Source organism: Heptranchias perlo, chromosome 9 (genome assembly GCF_035084215.1).
Source record: "Heptranchias perlo isolate sHepPer1 chromosome 9, sHepPer1.hap1, whole genome shotgun sequence".
Taxonomy (NCBI): domain Eukaryota; kingdom Metazoa; phylum Chordata; class Chondrichthyes; order Hexanchiformes; family Hexanchidae; genus Heptranchias; species Heptranchias perlo.
The window spans coordinates 63836231-63849142 of record NC_090333.1 but is presented as its reverse complement, the minus strand read 5'-3'; the positions used below and the strand labels follow the sequence as shown (position 1 = coordinate 63849142).

The window sequence follows — 12912 nt, the reverse complement described above, 5'->3', positions numbered from 1 at the left end:
TTCGAAGATAAGCAGGGGAAATTGGAATGACTATTTCCTTTTTTAGGTTCTTATACTCACAATCATATTCTCCAGGGCATGCTTTGCTAACCAGCAGTTCAAAAACACTGGGATGAATAGATTCCTTAATGGAGACCAAAATATCTGAAAATGAAAACACAGTTTGGTTGAATGTGTGATTTCAGAGAACTTCAAAACAAAACAAAATTAAAATACTGTAATAACATGTTGCAAAATAAACGACATCCCATTGCTGCTTGTGGGACCTTGTTGTGCACAAATTGACTGCCACAAAACAGTGACTACACTTCAAAAGTAATTCACTGATTGTAAAGCATTTTGGAACATCCTAAGGATGTGAAACAAACTATATAAATGCAAATTCTCTCTTTCTTTCTAGAGACAAGTAGATAAGTTGTCTGCTGGAAACAAAGATGATGAATATTTTTGTCTTTAATGCTATTACAAAATGTCATTTCCTTACTTCAAGTTTTTTTTTAAAAATACTACTGCTGCTGGATGTGGGATAATAATTATTTTCTATTCTTGACCCAGAGGGATGTATTTCGAAGAAAAATGTTTTATTTCTCCAAACACAATATCAGGATATGTCTTCAAAGTAACAGATTTTTTTAATATAAGACAGTCCATTATTGTTTACAGTAAACTAGTCCCTTCTCCTATACTATACTCGACTTTAAAAGATGGCAGGTGTAAGCTGGTTCCAGGGACTGGTAGTCAATCAGAATGACACTGGTGCACTTTGAGAATCTGCTCATTTGCTGGCTCTCCTCATTTAAGCAAGGCTTTGGTATACAATGAAACTGGGGAAAGCAGCAATACTCAAGCTCTAGCCTCCAGAGACAGGATCAGACCTACGCGGGGGAAACTTTTTGAAAAAACATTTCCCACTGACACATTCAGCCTGACCAGAAATTATAATGGTGGCTGAAACCAGCTTGAAAACAAAACTGAACAATTTGATTGGTTCATTCTGTAGTGAGTGCTGCTATCATATTGGTTTTGTTAGAAAAAAATAATAATTGAATTGCTTGTTTTTATACAGGTTCCTTGTTCCTGATAGACAGCTTTTTGTACCTGTCTGCATTTGATTAAGAGTTAACTTAACAGACAGTAGTTATTTGAGCCAGAAAATCATGGCCAATGATTTTTCATGCTTTAATTTGCCACCCTATGCATTTAACGTGCGATACCCCTTATGTGCAAAACTTTGAATTATATGTAACGCATAGAGCTATGAAAAGTCCACACAAAGTTATTTGGATAAGATAGTTCACAAAGTAGGAACAAGTTTTACCAGCCTATTATTAAGTATATTACTTTCAAAAATTAATCAAATCAGCCTCTCACCATTGGTCAGTAAATACATTTCTGCCAATTTTGACAATGTTTTAAATTAAAAGTTTAATTGTAAGCACTCGGTTTTCATGTTCCTCAACCTTCAGTGTACCACCTTCACTGAGCTAAAAAAAACAGGATAGAAATATACACCAATTATCCATTACGTCTAATGGGGAGCAGAAAGGAGGATAATTCTGTTGTCACATTTAAGCAGTTTGATACTATCCTGTTTTAATTAAATTCATCATCGGCATCATGCTGCTGAAAATGAATTTGAACTCTGCTTAGCAAACACAGAGTACATTAATTCACTGTGGTAAATAAAATGAACCCTGTCACCTTATTTTACAGCGCATCAGAAGTATGCAAGCTCTCTGGACGTGAATTTATTAATATTTGAAACCTATCCTTTTCTTGTTATGAGCATTCTTAATTTTTGAATTACAGCTTGAACACTTTATAAGACACGCACCACAGGTCTAATTAAAAGTCTTATCAAAATATTACAGAAGAAGCCTTCAATCAGCCAGATGTGACCTTCAAACAACTTGTAGGTAGTAGGCAGCATGGGTTTATTCTCCCTGTGCTTCAAAAAAAAACAAAAGTGATTTTGTTAAAATAGCCATTTGCTATTTTTGGGATGCAGTCCCAGTGAAAAAAAAAGTCACCAGCAATCCGTGAAAAATGCTGCTCACGTTTGAAAGATCTTAACATAATAATCGCTGCCAGCCAGACCTCCACTGAACATTTGATACCACGGACAGACTTACTGTGATGATAAAGGGCAGGGTGTTGATCATCTCCAGGATGAAGGGTATTCGTAGAATTTGTTCCCAAATGTTCCCCTTTGAGAAGGAAATAACCACAGGTAAAAGGTCAGTGACGTCAATGACTTCAGTATAAAACAAACCAAGAAAGTTACTCAATATGAATAATTTAAAAATCCAACGTGGCTATTCTATTTTTCAATATTTTGATTCAATATTGGGTGGGGGGGGTCTATAATCTGCTGATGCCCATTAAGTGTGGTATCCTCATAAAATTGGGCACAGAGTCCTGTGTTCACTTCCATGCCCAATGTGCTTAGGAATTCATAATGCAGTGGACATGTACAGCATGAATACATACAGATTGTGCAAGAGACTCATTATAGTTTACAATTTACAATTGTGAGGTACAAATGGGTGGAGCATGCACAGCACACACTCCGCCCATTTGTACCGGGCATTGAGCGGCCTAACCAGCAGTCCTAAAGGGGCCGCTCCCAAATGGTCCAGGAAATATCTAACTTTGCTTTGTGGGGCCAGGAGGAACTTGCAAGCAGAATGGAAATGAAGGCCAGGCCTTTAGAGAGCTCAGGCCACACATCACACAGCCGTTCTCCACCGGTAGTTAAAATCGACCCTACTGTTTCTACAGCCATAGGTGTTAGAGAGCTCTAAACCTTACAAGCATGGATGTTCCTGTGGGCATAACTCCATATTTGTATGTTGTGGAGGAGTACGTGGACCAGAGGAGGTATGAAAGTCAGGTAAGATTGTACCTTAGATGCGACCTGTGGCCACATCCTTGTGCTGACACCCGTGTGTACAGGACTTCAATTCCTGAAGGATGTCATCACCAAATCTGCAGTCAGACTTAAGAGACGGACTCCTTCCAGGCAAATGCAGGAGATTTCTGTCACATCTACTCACCTTCAATCACAATTACATCAAGTAGATAACTGGCACACTGTTTTCCAGGGATTTCATTACAGTTTCCATGGAAGGCAACCAGCCTTAGAAAGAAGCCTTCACTTCTGCCATCTGGCAGAATTCCTTCAAATGCAGGCCATTGCTGATTGAACTCATATGGCTAAACGTGCCCCTTGGCCAAACGCTGTGCCTTGATGAGTTGGAAGGGCTACCATTCCTTCAAAATACAGGTGGTCCGTGACCACAGCAAGAAAATAATTCATCTAAATGTGTGTTTCCTTGGCAGCTCCCATGTTCATTCATCCTGTGGCAGTCAACAGTGCCAGCCTTATTTGGATGACCAGTATGATTTGTTGGGGGACCAATAACACTACACAGCTTTGGATCATGATAACAGTGTGGTACCCAATGACAAGAGTGCAGGAATGATGCAATATGGTCCACAAATCCAGCAGAGTCATAATGGAACACATCTTTGGCATCCTCACACAGCAATTCCTAGTGCTTGGACCAATTGGTGGAGTTCTACAAGATTGCTCAGTCAAGGTCAGTAAAACTACTGTTAGCTGCTGTGCCCCCTCCACCCCCCTCCAAAATCTTATCCTGCGAGGGGGCCTAACAATGGAGCCAGGAGAAAAAAGATAGCTGAAGAAGACAAGGCCAAGCACGAGAGAGCAGGACTGCCTGCTGAATGGGCTGCTGACACTGCTGCAGTCACTAGACCAGATCTAATAGCACAGACATTCCAAAGTAGCCTTCTCCTATCAGCAACCCACCCCCACCCCCCCACCCCAACCACTAAAATGAGCTCAGTTCCCCATCCAAAAAAAAATTTCCTTCCATTGGGCCCATCTATGTATACAACCTCATTTCTCCCCAACAACCTGAACGGGTCTCAGAACAAAAGTACTGTCAAGTCACATTCCAGTATCAGCCAATGCAACTTATATTAATCCTTATTATGTGCGGTGCAGGTGCATTCAATGTGTTTTACCCCAGTACTTCCCTTCAGTCAAAGTGTATGGGGTGTGTCTTCTACTTCCTAACCTTTTGTTCCTTCTAAATGATCTCCCGGTAGGGGGAGGAAGTGAGATGGATAGCTGTGGGGTTTTAATAGTTGCCACAAGGGATAGAAGTCACACAGTCCCTCCTTCTGCTGGGTCAGAAGATGGTTCTGTAAGTGAAAGTGCTGAAGTATTCTGAAGTGGCTGCCTGGGTTTGTACATTGGGTAACTCTTCCATAGTCTTTTAAATGGGGTGACAGGGAGTTACGGATATGCCATTACCGAGAGACAACGCCATCATCTATACCAATTACTACCATTCCTTTGCTGCTGGGCACTCCTGCTGCATGGGCTAAAGATCTGTCTGAGAACATGTCTTTCGGCATGAATGAGGGAGCTGAAGCCCTGCACTATGACTGTTTCAATCTGATTTTCCAGTCTGATTAATCCAGTCTGCTGTAGACTTGAACGCAAGATCACCATGGCACCAGTCCAACCACTCCTGAGAAAAGCCAAAGCTGAGCTCGGAACCTCTGCTGCTGGGGGCCGTGGAGTGGCTGCACGCTTCATGGTGTTCTGTAACTCATGGAGAGTTAAGCAGCACTGCACAAATGCAGATTGTGGACTTGTCCATGCATGCTACAAACTGTACAGGCTGTGTGGCACAATCTCAAATGACTTCAAGTTGTGCTAATAAAGAACATTTGTAGGCAGGAACTGCGAGATCTGAATCTCTGGATGCAACAGCTAAAGGAGGATTCGTGGCCACCCCTCTGACCAACAGGTTATGTCTCCTGCGATTCCACTAGCACTTTCTACTCCTTACTCATGCTCAGTGCTTCACCAACTGCTTCCTCCTGCAACTCACATGAATAGTAATAATAATTCATGCTTAAGAAGCTGTTAGCACCACAATTCCTACCCTGTGACCTCAAGTGTGCACCCAGCACATCATGCAATATGCAGTGGGAACACCATGAAATTATATAAGTTCGCTGACCTTGCATTATTATGCGAGGTCAGCTGTTGCATGTATGGACGCGCAGAGCCCCTGAACAGCACGAGCCCCTTAGTCTACATTCTGCAAATGGATAATGATACTCCTATCTTCCTCTCAACAGAAACTAATCTGCACAAGTTTACATACCATGGTTTCAGTAAAGCCATCAATATTTTGATTGTGCAAAAATTAGGTTGGACATGTATTTCTGACAATTTAAAAAAACATATCACCCTCCAGAAAAGAGATTCCAATGGTGGAACTACCAACTGATTGATGCTGCAATACGTGTCGTGCTTTATATTGAAATTTAACTCATGGTAATAGCTGTTCACTGTCAAACTGATTATGACTGAATACAATTTTACTTTGATATCCCTGTCTGCAAATAATGTATAATTGAATAGCTGAATTCAGAGCTGGGCCCTATTTATTGGATTTTCTGCTATACAGAGGAGTAAGATAATTGCGTCACATGCCGAAATTCAATTTAGCTTTAATTTTTCATCATACAATTTCCCATTATGTCTGTGCGAATCCTCTCTCTTCCAATAAAATTTTATTGCAATCTCTCTATATTAATGTATTTGACAAATGCACGACAGCATAATTACATTATGGCTTTATATAGTAATTCTGCAGAGAGGCTGACCTCAAAAACAAGACAGTACACTGATAATGTATTTAAGGCTTTCGTTTTTAAAAAAATATTTCCATTCCAAGTTTTTAAAAAAATCCTCCTTCCTTTTGTCATATTTCCCAACAAGGATAAATAAAGACTCAGTATTAACCACTGCTTTGATAGACTGAATCAGATCTGACACTGGTTTTACCTGTTGCAAAATTGCGACTATCTTTCTCGCTTATTAAAATATTCCGAAATCCAGCGAGATGGCCTCATAAAACTGGAGAATACCAGGAAGCCGTGAGTGCTACTTCTGCCTGTGGAGTAACTAGATTTAACAAAAAAAATGTGTGCCATGCATGATTGCCATCCTATGCCACTGAGAACAGGGACTCTGTAATCATATCTGCTGTAACCCAGGAAGCACACTGTTCAGTGGCAGTAAAGACAAGACCAGCTTCTATTAGGCTATGAATCAAATTATGAGCTTAGCCCCTTGTAATTTAATGCTGCATCAAATTATGAATTAAAAATAAAAGTTGCCATAAATCTTGTGACTCCGCAAGACCACTTGTGAAATACTTTGTTCTGTGTTTCAACACTTGGAAGTTGGTGGCCATAATGCAGCCACATTTTACATTGTAGTTAAGGACAAAGTGAAGAAAACATTCCTCGGTAATTTCAAAATCCTTCAGCTGCTGCAACCCAAAGGAAGTGACACACAGTTAGAAGTCTGGCACCTGTCCAGAGTTGCACTACTACCTCTATCACTCTGAGGGAAAATTAAGTTCTCTGCACATATAGAGCTCCATTCACTAGTATCCAAATGCCAGTTCAATTGAGACAGGCAACTCTATTCAAACAATAAAAAGAGGAAAAAATGAAGTTAAAAGGATCCCAGAGTGACTGTTGTTAATTTGAAACATTGCTTCACACCAGTAGTAGTTCCACATGCAGCCAATGCAAAGACAATGCAGAAGTAATTTCAGACTGCTTTCTCACTGCTTACCTAAATTTGATTTAAATGACAGGAGTTATGCCAAAACTGCCTTACACAAGATGAAATGTGTAGTCTATCTGTCCTATTTAACTTCAGTTTGCTGAAAGAAAACACCACATACAATTCTTAGTATTTTTTGACTATTGCCTTAGCCCTGGGAACAATTTGCTACCCATTCTAACAGGCATGATGTGCGACCAGGATTAAAAAAAAGTGACTTTACCCTTAAAAAAAACCTTTCCGTCCTTGATTGCTAATTTCGAACCTCTGCAATGAACTGTTTCCAGAAACCCAAGATGATGTTTGAGACACAGATGAGATGATCTTGTAGCAGTCTCACGATTTAAATACAATTTACATGAATTAATTCAACATGCATGGATAAATTCCCATTATGTTGTTCTAAAACTGAAAATGATTCTTTTGCTTTTGCAATTAATATGCACAGCAAGTTAGGAGTTGCAATTGCAAACCATCATTTTTGAAAATCAGGACTTGCATCTCTGTAAAATTAACATGTTATGTCACAGTATGAAGGTAATCTTACTGTAGTTTTGCAGACGCAACATAAGATGTGAATTTTATTAAACTATATTGCAAAAGAAACTCATGTTTGCTGTGCTATGGGGATTTTTTTTGCTTTCAGGAACAGGGGTGTAAATCTTGCCATTTTTCTTTTATTCAGCATTCCAAATGGGTATACCAATTATTTACACTTCCTGCTGGGTGAATCTGTTCTACACAATTTTGTTAGCCTCAAGGCAGAAACCTGGCCAATCAGGATTTGCCTGCAATAATGGTCACTTGTGTGTGTCTCAAGTGGTTCAACAGCCACTTAACTAGTTAAGCAATGGCCAAGGACATTAGTCCAGCACTGGAGTGGGAAACTGTAAAAACAAAAATTAGGCAAAGCAGCAAATCTGTCAGCCCATTTCACTGACACAATCATTTCTGGATTTGAAGGACATGTAGATCTAAAAGCATTCGAATCAAAGGGATAATTTTAACCCTTGATGCCCAGCAGCAGTTGAGCAGTTAAAATGGCCCGGGTTACTTCCCCACCGGAAAGCCACCCGGATCCGGCTGGTTCTGATTTTTAACGGGCGTTTCTGGACAGGTGGCTAAGCCGCCTCCCCAAAGCCAGCAGGGTCCTAATTCCCAAATGCAAATTGGGGTCCGATGATGTGATTGGGCAATGGTATAGTTTCTAGCTTCAGCAACCACCACTTTTCTGCCAGGTGAAGGCGAGTGTGAAGAGGTTTGGGAAGGAGTTTCTGATCCTGTTAAGTTTTTTTATTTTCTTTTGCAACAGCAGGCGTGCTTCTTTGAGCCCCAGAAGGAATTTTTACGCCTCCCTAGCCTTAGACTCCCCAGTCCCATCCCCTACCTCAGGATCCCAAGAACCCCCTTGCCTGCACTTACCCGAGTGACGGTGGGGTGGCCTCGGGCCATCTGACTTTTCAGAGGTCGGCAGCCTCTTCCTGTCCACTCCCTGCTTGCTCCAGGTAAGAAGTGGGCTGCCAGCATGTTATTGGGGTGGTTAAAATTGCCGTGACCTCCTTCTGCCGTGGGAAAGCGGGAAACTAACTGAAACCAGCAGTTCCCACTGGAAACCTGCTGGCAGTTAAAATCCACCCTCATCCCCAAAACTATCTGCGCTCCAGTTTGCAATCAGCCTCCAAGATCAGAAATGGCAACTTAAATTTAAACTACAATTCAAGTTTTAAAAATTGTGTCCATTGACTTGCTTGTGCAATATGTATTGAATATTACATTTCAATTGATTGCTTGTCCAGTCCTGGCCTTCTTTATACTTGTAGTGGTTTACTTAAGCAACATAACTTTTAACATTTTCAGTTATCCAGCGGACGCCCACAGCCTAAAAGCGAGAGCAGCGAGAGCGAAATCAAGAAATAAATTTTTTTTTAAATCAAAAAGTGACGTCACAACACAAAGAGGAGCGCCGAGGGTAACTCAGCATGTGTTTAATTTATCGATTAATATCTCTACTGGTTGGTTAGTGTTTTCAGTGGTTAGTGTTTTGGTACTAGCTAAACAGTTATATAGCCTTAAAGCTAAACAAACACTTAAGTAACTGTTAGCTCACATGGAAGGACAGCTGGAGCCCATCGCATGCACATCCTGTGCCATGTGGGAACTCCAGAACACTTTGTACATCCTGGAAAACCATATGTGCCGCCAAATGCCCAAGCTCGAGCTCAGAGTTTCTGAGCTAGATGGGCGGCTGGGGTCACTACAGTGAATATGGGAAGCTGAGAGTTTTGTGGATAGCGCGTTTCAGGAGGTGGTTACCCCACAGAAACAGAGTTCAGGGCGAAAGGGAGTGGATGACCACCAGACAGATTAGGAGGAACAGGAAGGCAGTGTAGGAATCCCCTGGGAGAGTGGCGCTCACAAATATTCAGTGTTGGATACCAGTGAGGATGATGAAACCTCGGGGGAGTGTAGTCAGGAGCAAATCCACAGCATTGTGGGAGACTCGGCTGCATAGGGGGGCACAAGTATAGAAAAGCAATTGTTATAAGGGATTCGATATTCAGGGGGACAGTCGTTTCTGCAACCGCTGATGTTAGTCCTGCATGATGGGTTACCTCCCTGGTGCCAGGGTAAAGGACATCACAGAGGGTGCAGAATATTTTGGGGGTGGGAAGAAGGGGAACAGCCAGAAGTCATTGTCCATGTAGGGACCAATGGCATAGGAAGGAAAAAGGTCGAGGTTCTGCAGTCAGAGTTTCAGGAGCTAGGGAGGAAGTTAAAAAGCAAGACCCTAAAAGTAGTAAGCTCTGGATTACTTCTAGTGCCACGCACTAGTCATTGGAGGAATAGCAGGATAACACAGATTAATGCGTGTCTGGAGCAATGGTGCAGGAGGGAGGGTTTCAGATTCCTGAGGCATTGGGACCAGTTCTGGGGCAGTAGAGATCTGTTCAAGATGGATGGGTTGCACCTCAACAGAGCTGGGACCAATGTCCTTGTGGGGAGGTTAACTAGTGCTGTGGGGGAGAGTTTATACTAATTTGGCAGGGGGGGGTGAGCATCAGGCTAAACCTTGAGAGAGGAGAAACAAGGTACTTAGGACTGGGAGAGACAAATAACACCAGAGTTAAGAATAATTCAGAAATCAGACGGATCAGCCGGAGAGAAATGTGAGGCAGTCTCAGATGAGTTTAGAGTGCATGTGCGTAAATGCACATAGCGTGATAAATAAGGTTGGTGAGCTGCAGGAACAAGTAGCCATATGGGACTATGATATAGTGGCAATAACAGAGACCTGGTTCAAAGAAGGGGATGATTGGGTACTTAATATTCCTGACTACAAGGTATTCAGGAAAAAAAGTAGGGGAGGCGGTGGGAGTATTGATCAAAGAAACTGTAATAGCACTGGAAAAGGATGATGTAGTTGAGGAATAAAAGACAAAATCTATTTGGTTAGAATTAAGAAATAAGGGAGCTATTATGCTATTGGGTGTATACTATAGGCCACCAAATAGTGGGAAGGAGATAGAAAAGCAAATTTGCAGGCAAATTACAGAGAGATGCAAGAACTATAGAGTAGTGTTAATGGGGACGTCAATTATCTCAATATAGACTGGAACAGTAATGGTGTAAAAGGCAAAGAGGGGGAGGAATTCCTGAAATCTGTACAAGAGAACTTTCTTGATCAATGTGTTTTCAGCCCAATGAGGAAGGAAGCAGTGCTGGATCTAGTTCTGGAGAATGAAGTGGGGCAAGTGGAGCATGTTTTAGTAGGGGAGCATTTGGAGAACAGTGATCACAATATCATCTGGGTTAGAATAGTTGTAGAAAAGGACAAGGAACAATCAAGCGTAAAAATACTTAACTGGAGGAGGGCTAATTTCAGTGAGTTAGAAAGGTATCTTGCCCACGAGGATTAGAATCAAAAATTGGTAGGCAAACAGTAATTGAACAGTGGGAGGCCTTCAAGGAGGAGATGGTTCGGGTACAGATTAGACACATTCCCACGACAGGGAAAGGAAGGCCTTCCAAAGCTTGGGCTCCTTAGATGACTAAAGATAGAGGGGTAAATTTTAACGTCGAGCAGGGAAGGGAGTGGGGCGGGGGAGAGATAGATTTCTGGGTGCGAAACCAAGAGCTAGCCCGGTTGACAAGCTAGCTAGCTGTTGGGCAAGAAGACCTGTTACAGCAAGCTGCAGCTGGGGATCGGAGGGAGGGAGGGAGGGAGGGATGGACCATGGATCGAGGAACAGATGGCGGCAGGTGGGGGTGGGGGGGGGGGGGGAGGGCCTGAGGAACAGATCGAGGGCCAGGAAGAAGATCGGAGGTAAATGAAAGTCAGTACGGATTGGTTAAAGGAAAATAGTGTTTGACTAACTTGATGGAGTTCTTTGATAAAGTAACGAAGGGTTGATGTTAGTAGTGCAATTGATATGTATAGGGACTTTCAAAAGGCATTTGATAAAGTACCACATGATACACTTGTTAGTAAAATTGAAGCCCATGGGATTAAAGGGACAGTGGCAGCGTGGATACAAAATTGGCTAGGGGACAGAAAGCAGAGAGTAGTGGTGAACAGTTGTTTTTCAGACTGGAGGGAAGTATACAGTGGTGTTCCCAGGGGTCAGTATTAGGACCACTGCTCTTTTTGATATATATTAATGACCTGGACTTGGCTATAGAGGATATAATTTCAAAGTTTGCAGATGATAGAAAACTGGGAAATGTAGTAAACAATTTGGAGAATAGTAACAGCCTTCAGGTGGACGTAGTCAGACTGGTGAAATGGGCAGACACATAGCAAATGAAATTTAACGTAGAGAAGTGTGAAGTGATATATTTTGGTAGAAAGAATGAGGAGAGGCAATATAAACTAAATGGTACAATTTTAAAGGGAATACAGGAACAGAGAGACCTGTGGGTGTATGTACACAACTCATTGAGGGTGGCAAGACAAGTTGAGTAAGCTGTTCAAAAAGCAAATGGGATTCTGGGCTTTATTAATAGAGGTGTAGAGTATAAAAGCAAGGAAGTTATGCTAAACCTTTATAGAACACCGGTGAGGCCTCAGCTGAAGTATCGTGTTTAATTCTGGGCACCACACTTTAGGAAGGATGTCAAGGCCTTAGAGAGGGTGCAGAAGAGATTTACTAGAATGGTACCAGGGATGAGGGACTTCGGTTATGTGAAGAGACTGGAGAAGCTGGGGTTCTTCTCCTTAGGGGAGAGAATGTTAGCAGGAGATTTGATAGAGGTGTTCATCATTAAAGGTTTTGATAGAATAAATAAGGAGAAACTGTTTTCAGTGGCAGAAGGGTCAGTAATCAGAGGACACAGATTTAAGGTGATTGACAAAAGAACCAGAGGCAACAAGAGGAAACTTTTTTTTTTCCCGCAGTGAGTTATGATGATCTGAAGTGCACTGCCCGAAAGTAACTTTCAAAAGGGAATTGGATAAATACTCGAAGGCAAAAAATTTACAGGGCTACGGGGAAAGAGCAGGGGAATGGGACTAATTGGATAGCTCTTTCAAAGAGCCAGCATAGACATGATGGGCCGAATGGCCTCCTCCTGTGCTGTACCATTCTACGATACTATAAGAGAGAAGAAATATACAGCTGAGAAGTGCATTAGGCTGTTAATCATTTTACTGCTCATCTGTTTCGAGTGCTCATGTACAGTGCAGCTCAGCTGGCTGAAGTGCCAGTCTGTGCAGTGAGCTGCTTAAAAAAATCTTAGTGTTAGTAGCTGGGGTGGGGATACGTAGTCTTTGGTGCAACCTATGTTCCCAGTCAGCTCTTTCCTGCCAGTGTGGACATGGAAACCGTTAATGTAACACTCACAGCAAACAAATAACTTGACCCATCATTAAGTTCACTCCAGCTCTGCAAGTGAGCCAATTCCTATCTGGTTGCTTTAATTGCCCCTAGTGGGAAACAGCTGCATCTTAACAAGGTTCACTATCAAAGGCTTAACAGGGTCTTGACATTCTTGTTAGGTTACAAATTTCATTTCCCTTTTTTTGCCCAGAAAAGAATGAAGCTGGCAATTTTAGTTTATCTTCTAGTTTCCCACTAGTTCTTATGTTCATTTCTGAGATGATTGCTGTTAAAAGATAAACAGTGGAAAACATGCCCCTAAATGTGTTTAACAATTTATTGATCTATTCACCAGGACAAGAATTAACATTCATTTTAAACAGTACTAATATATTTTTGTATTGTTTAGAA

The 12912-nt window shown here is 41.7% G+C and overlaps 1 protein-coding gene across 1 annotated transcript in view; it reads right to left on the bottom strand.

The window, feature by feature from the left end:
• LOC137325483 (potassium channel subfamily T member 2-like) overlaps positions 1-12912 on the bottom strand; it is a 576738-nt gene that overhangs the window by 367109 nt on the left and 196717 nt on the right. Inside the window, exons 7-8 of the mRNA XM_067990641.1 lie at positions 2133-2207; positions 61-144 (exon numbers count right to left, since the gene is read on the bottom strand). Coding sequence (XP_067846742.1) covers positions 61-144; positions 2133-2207 — 159 coding nt within the window. The remainder of the gene's footprint in view (positions 1-60; positions 145-2132; positions 2208-12912) is intronic.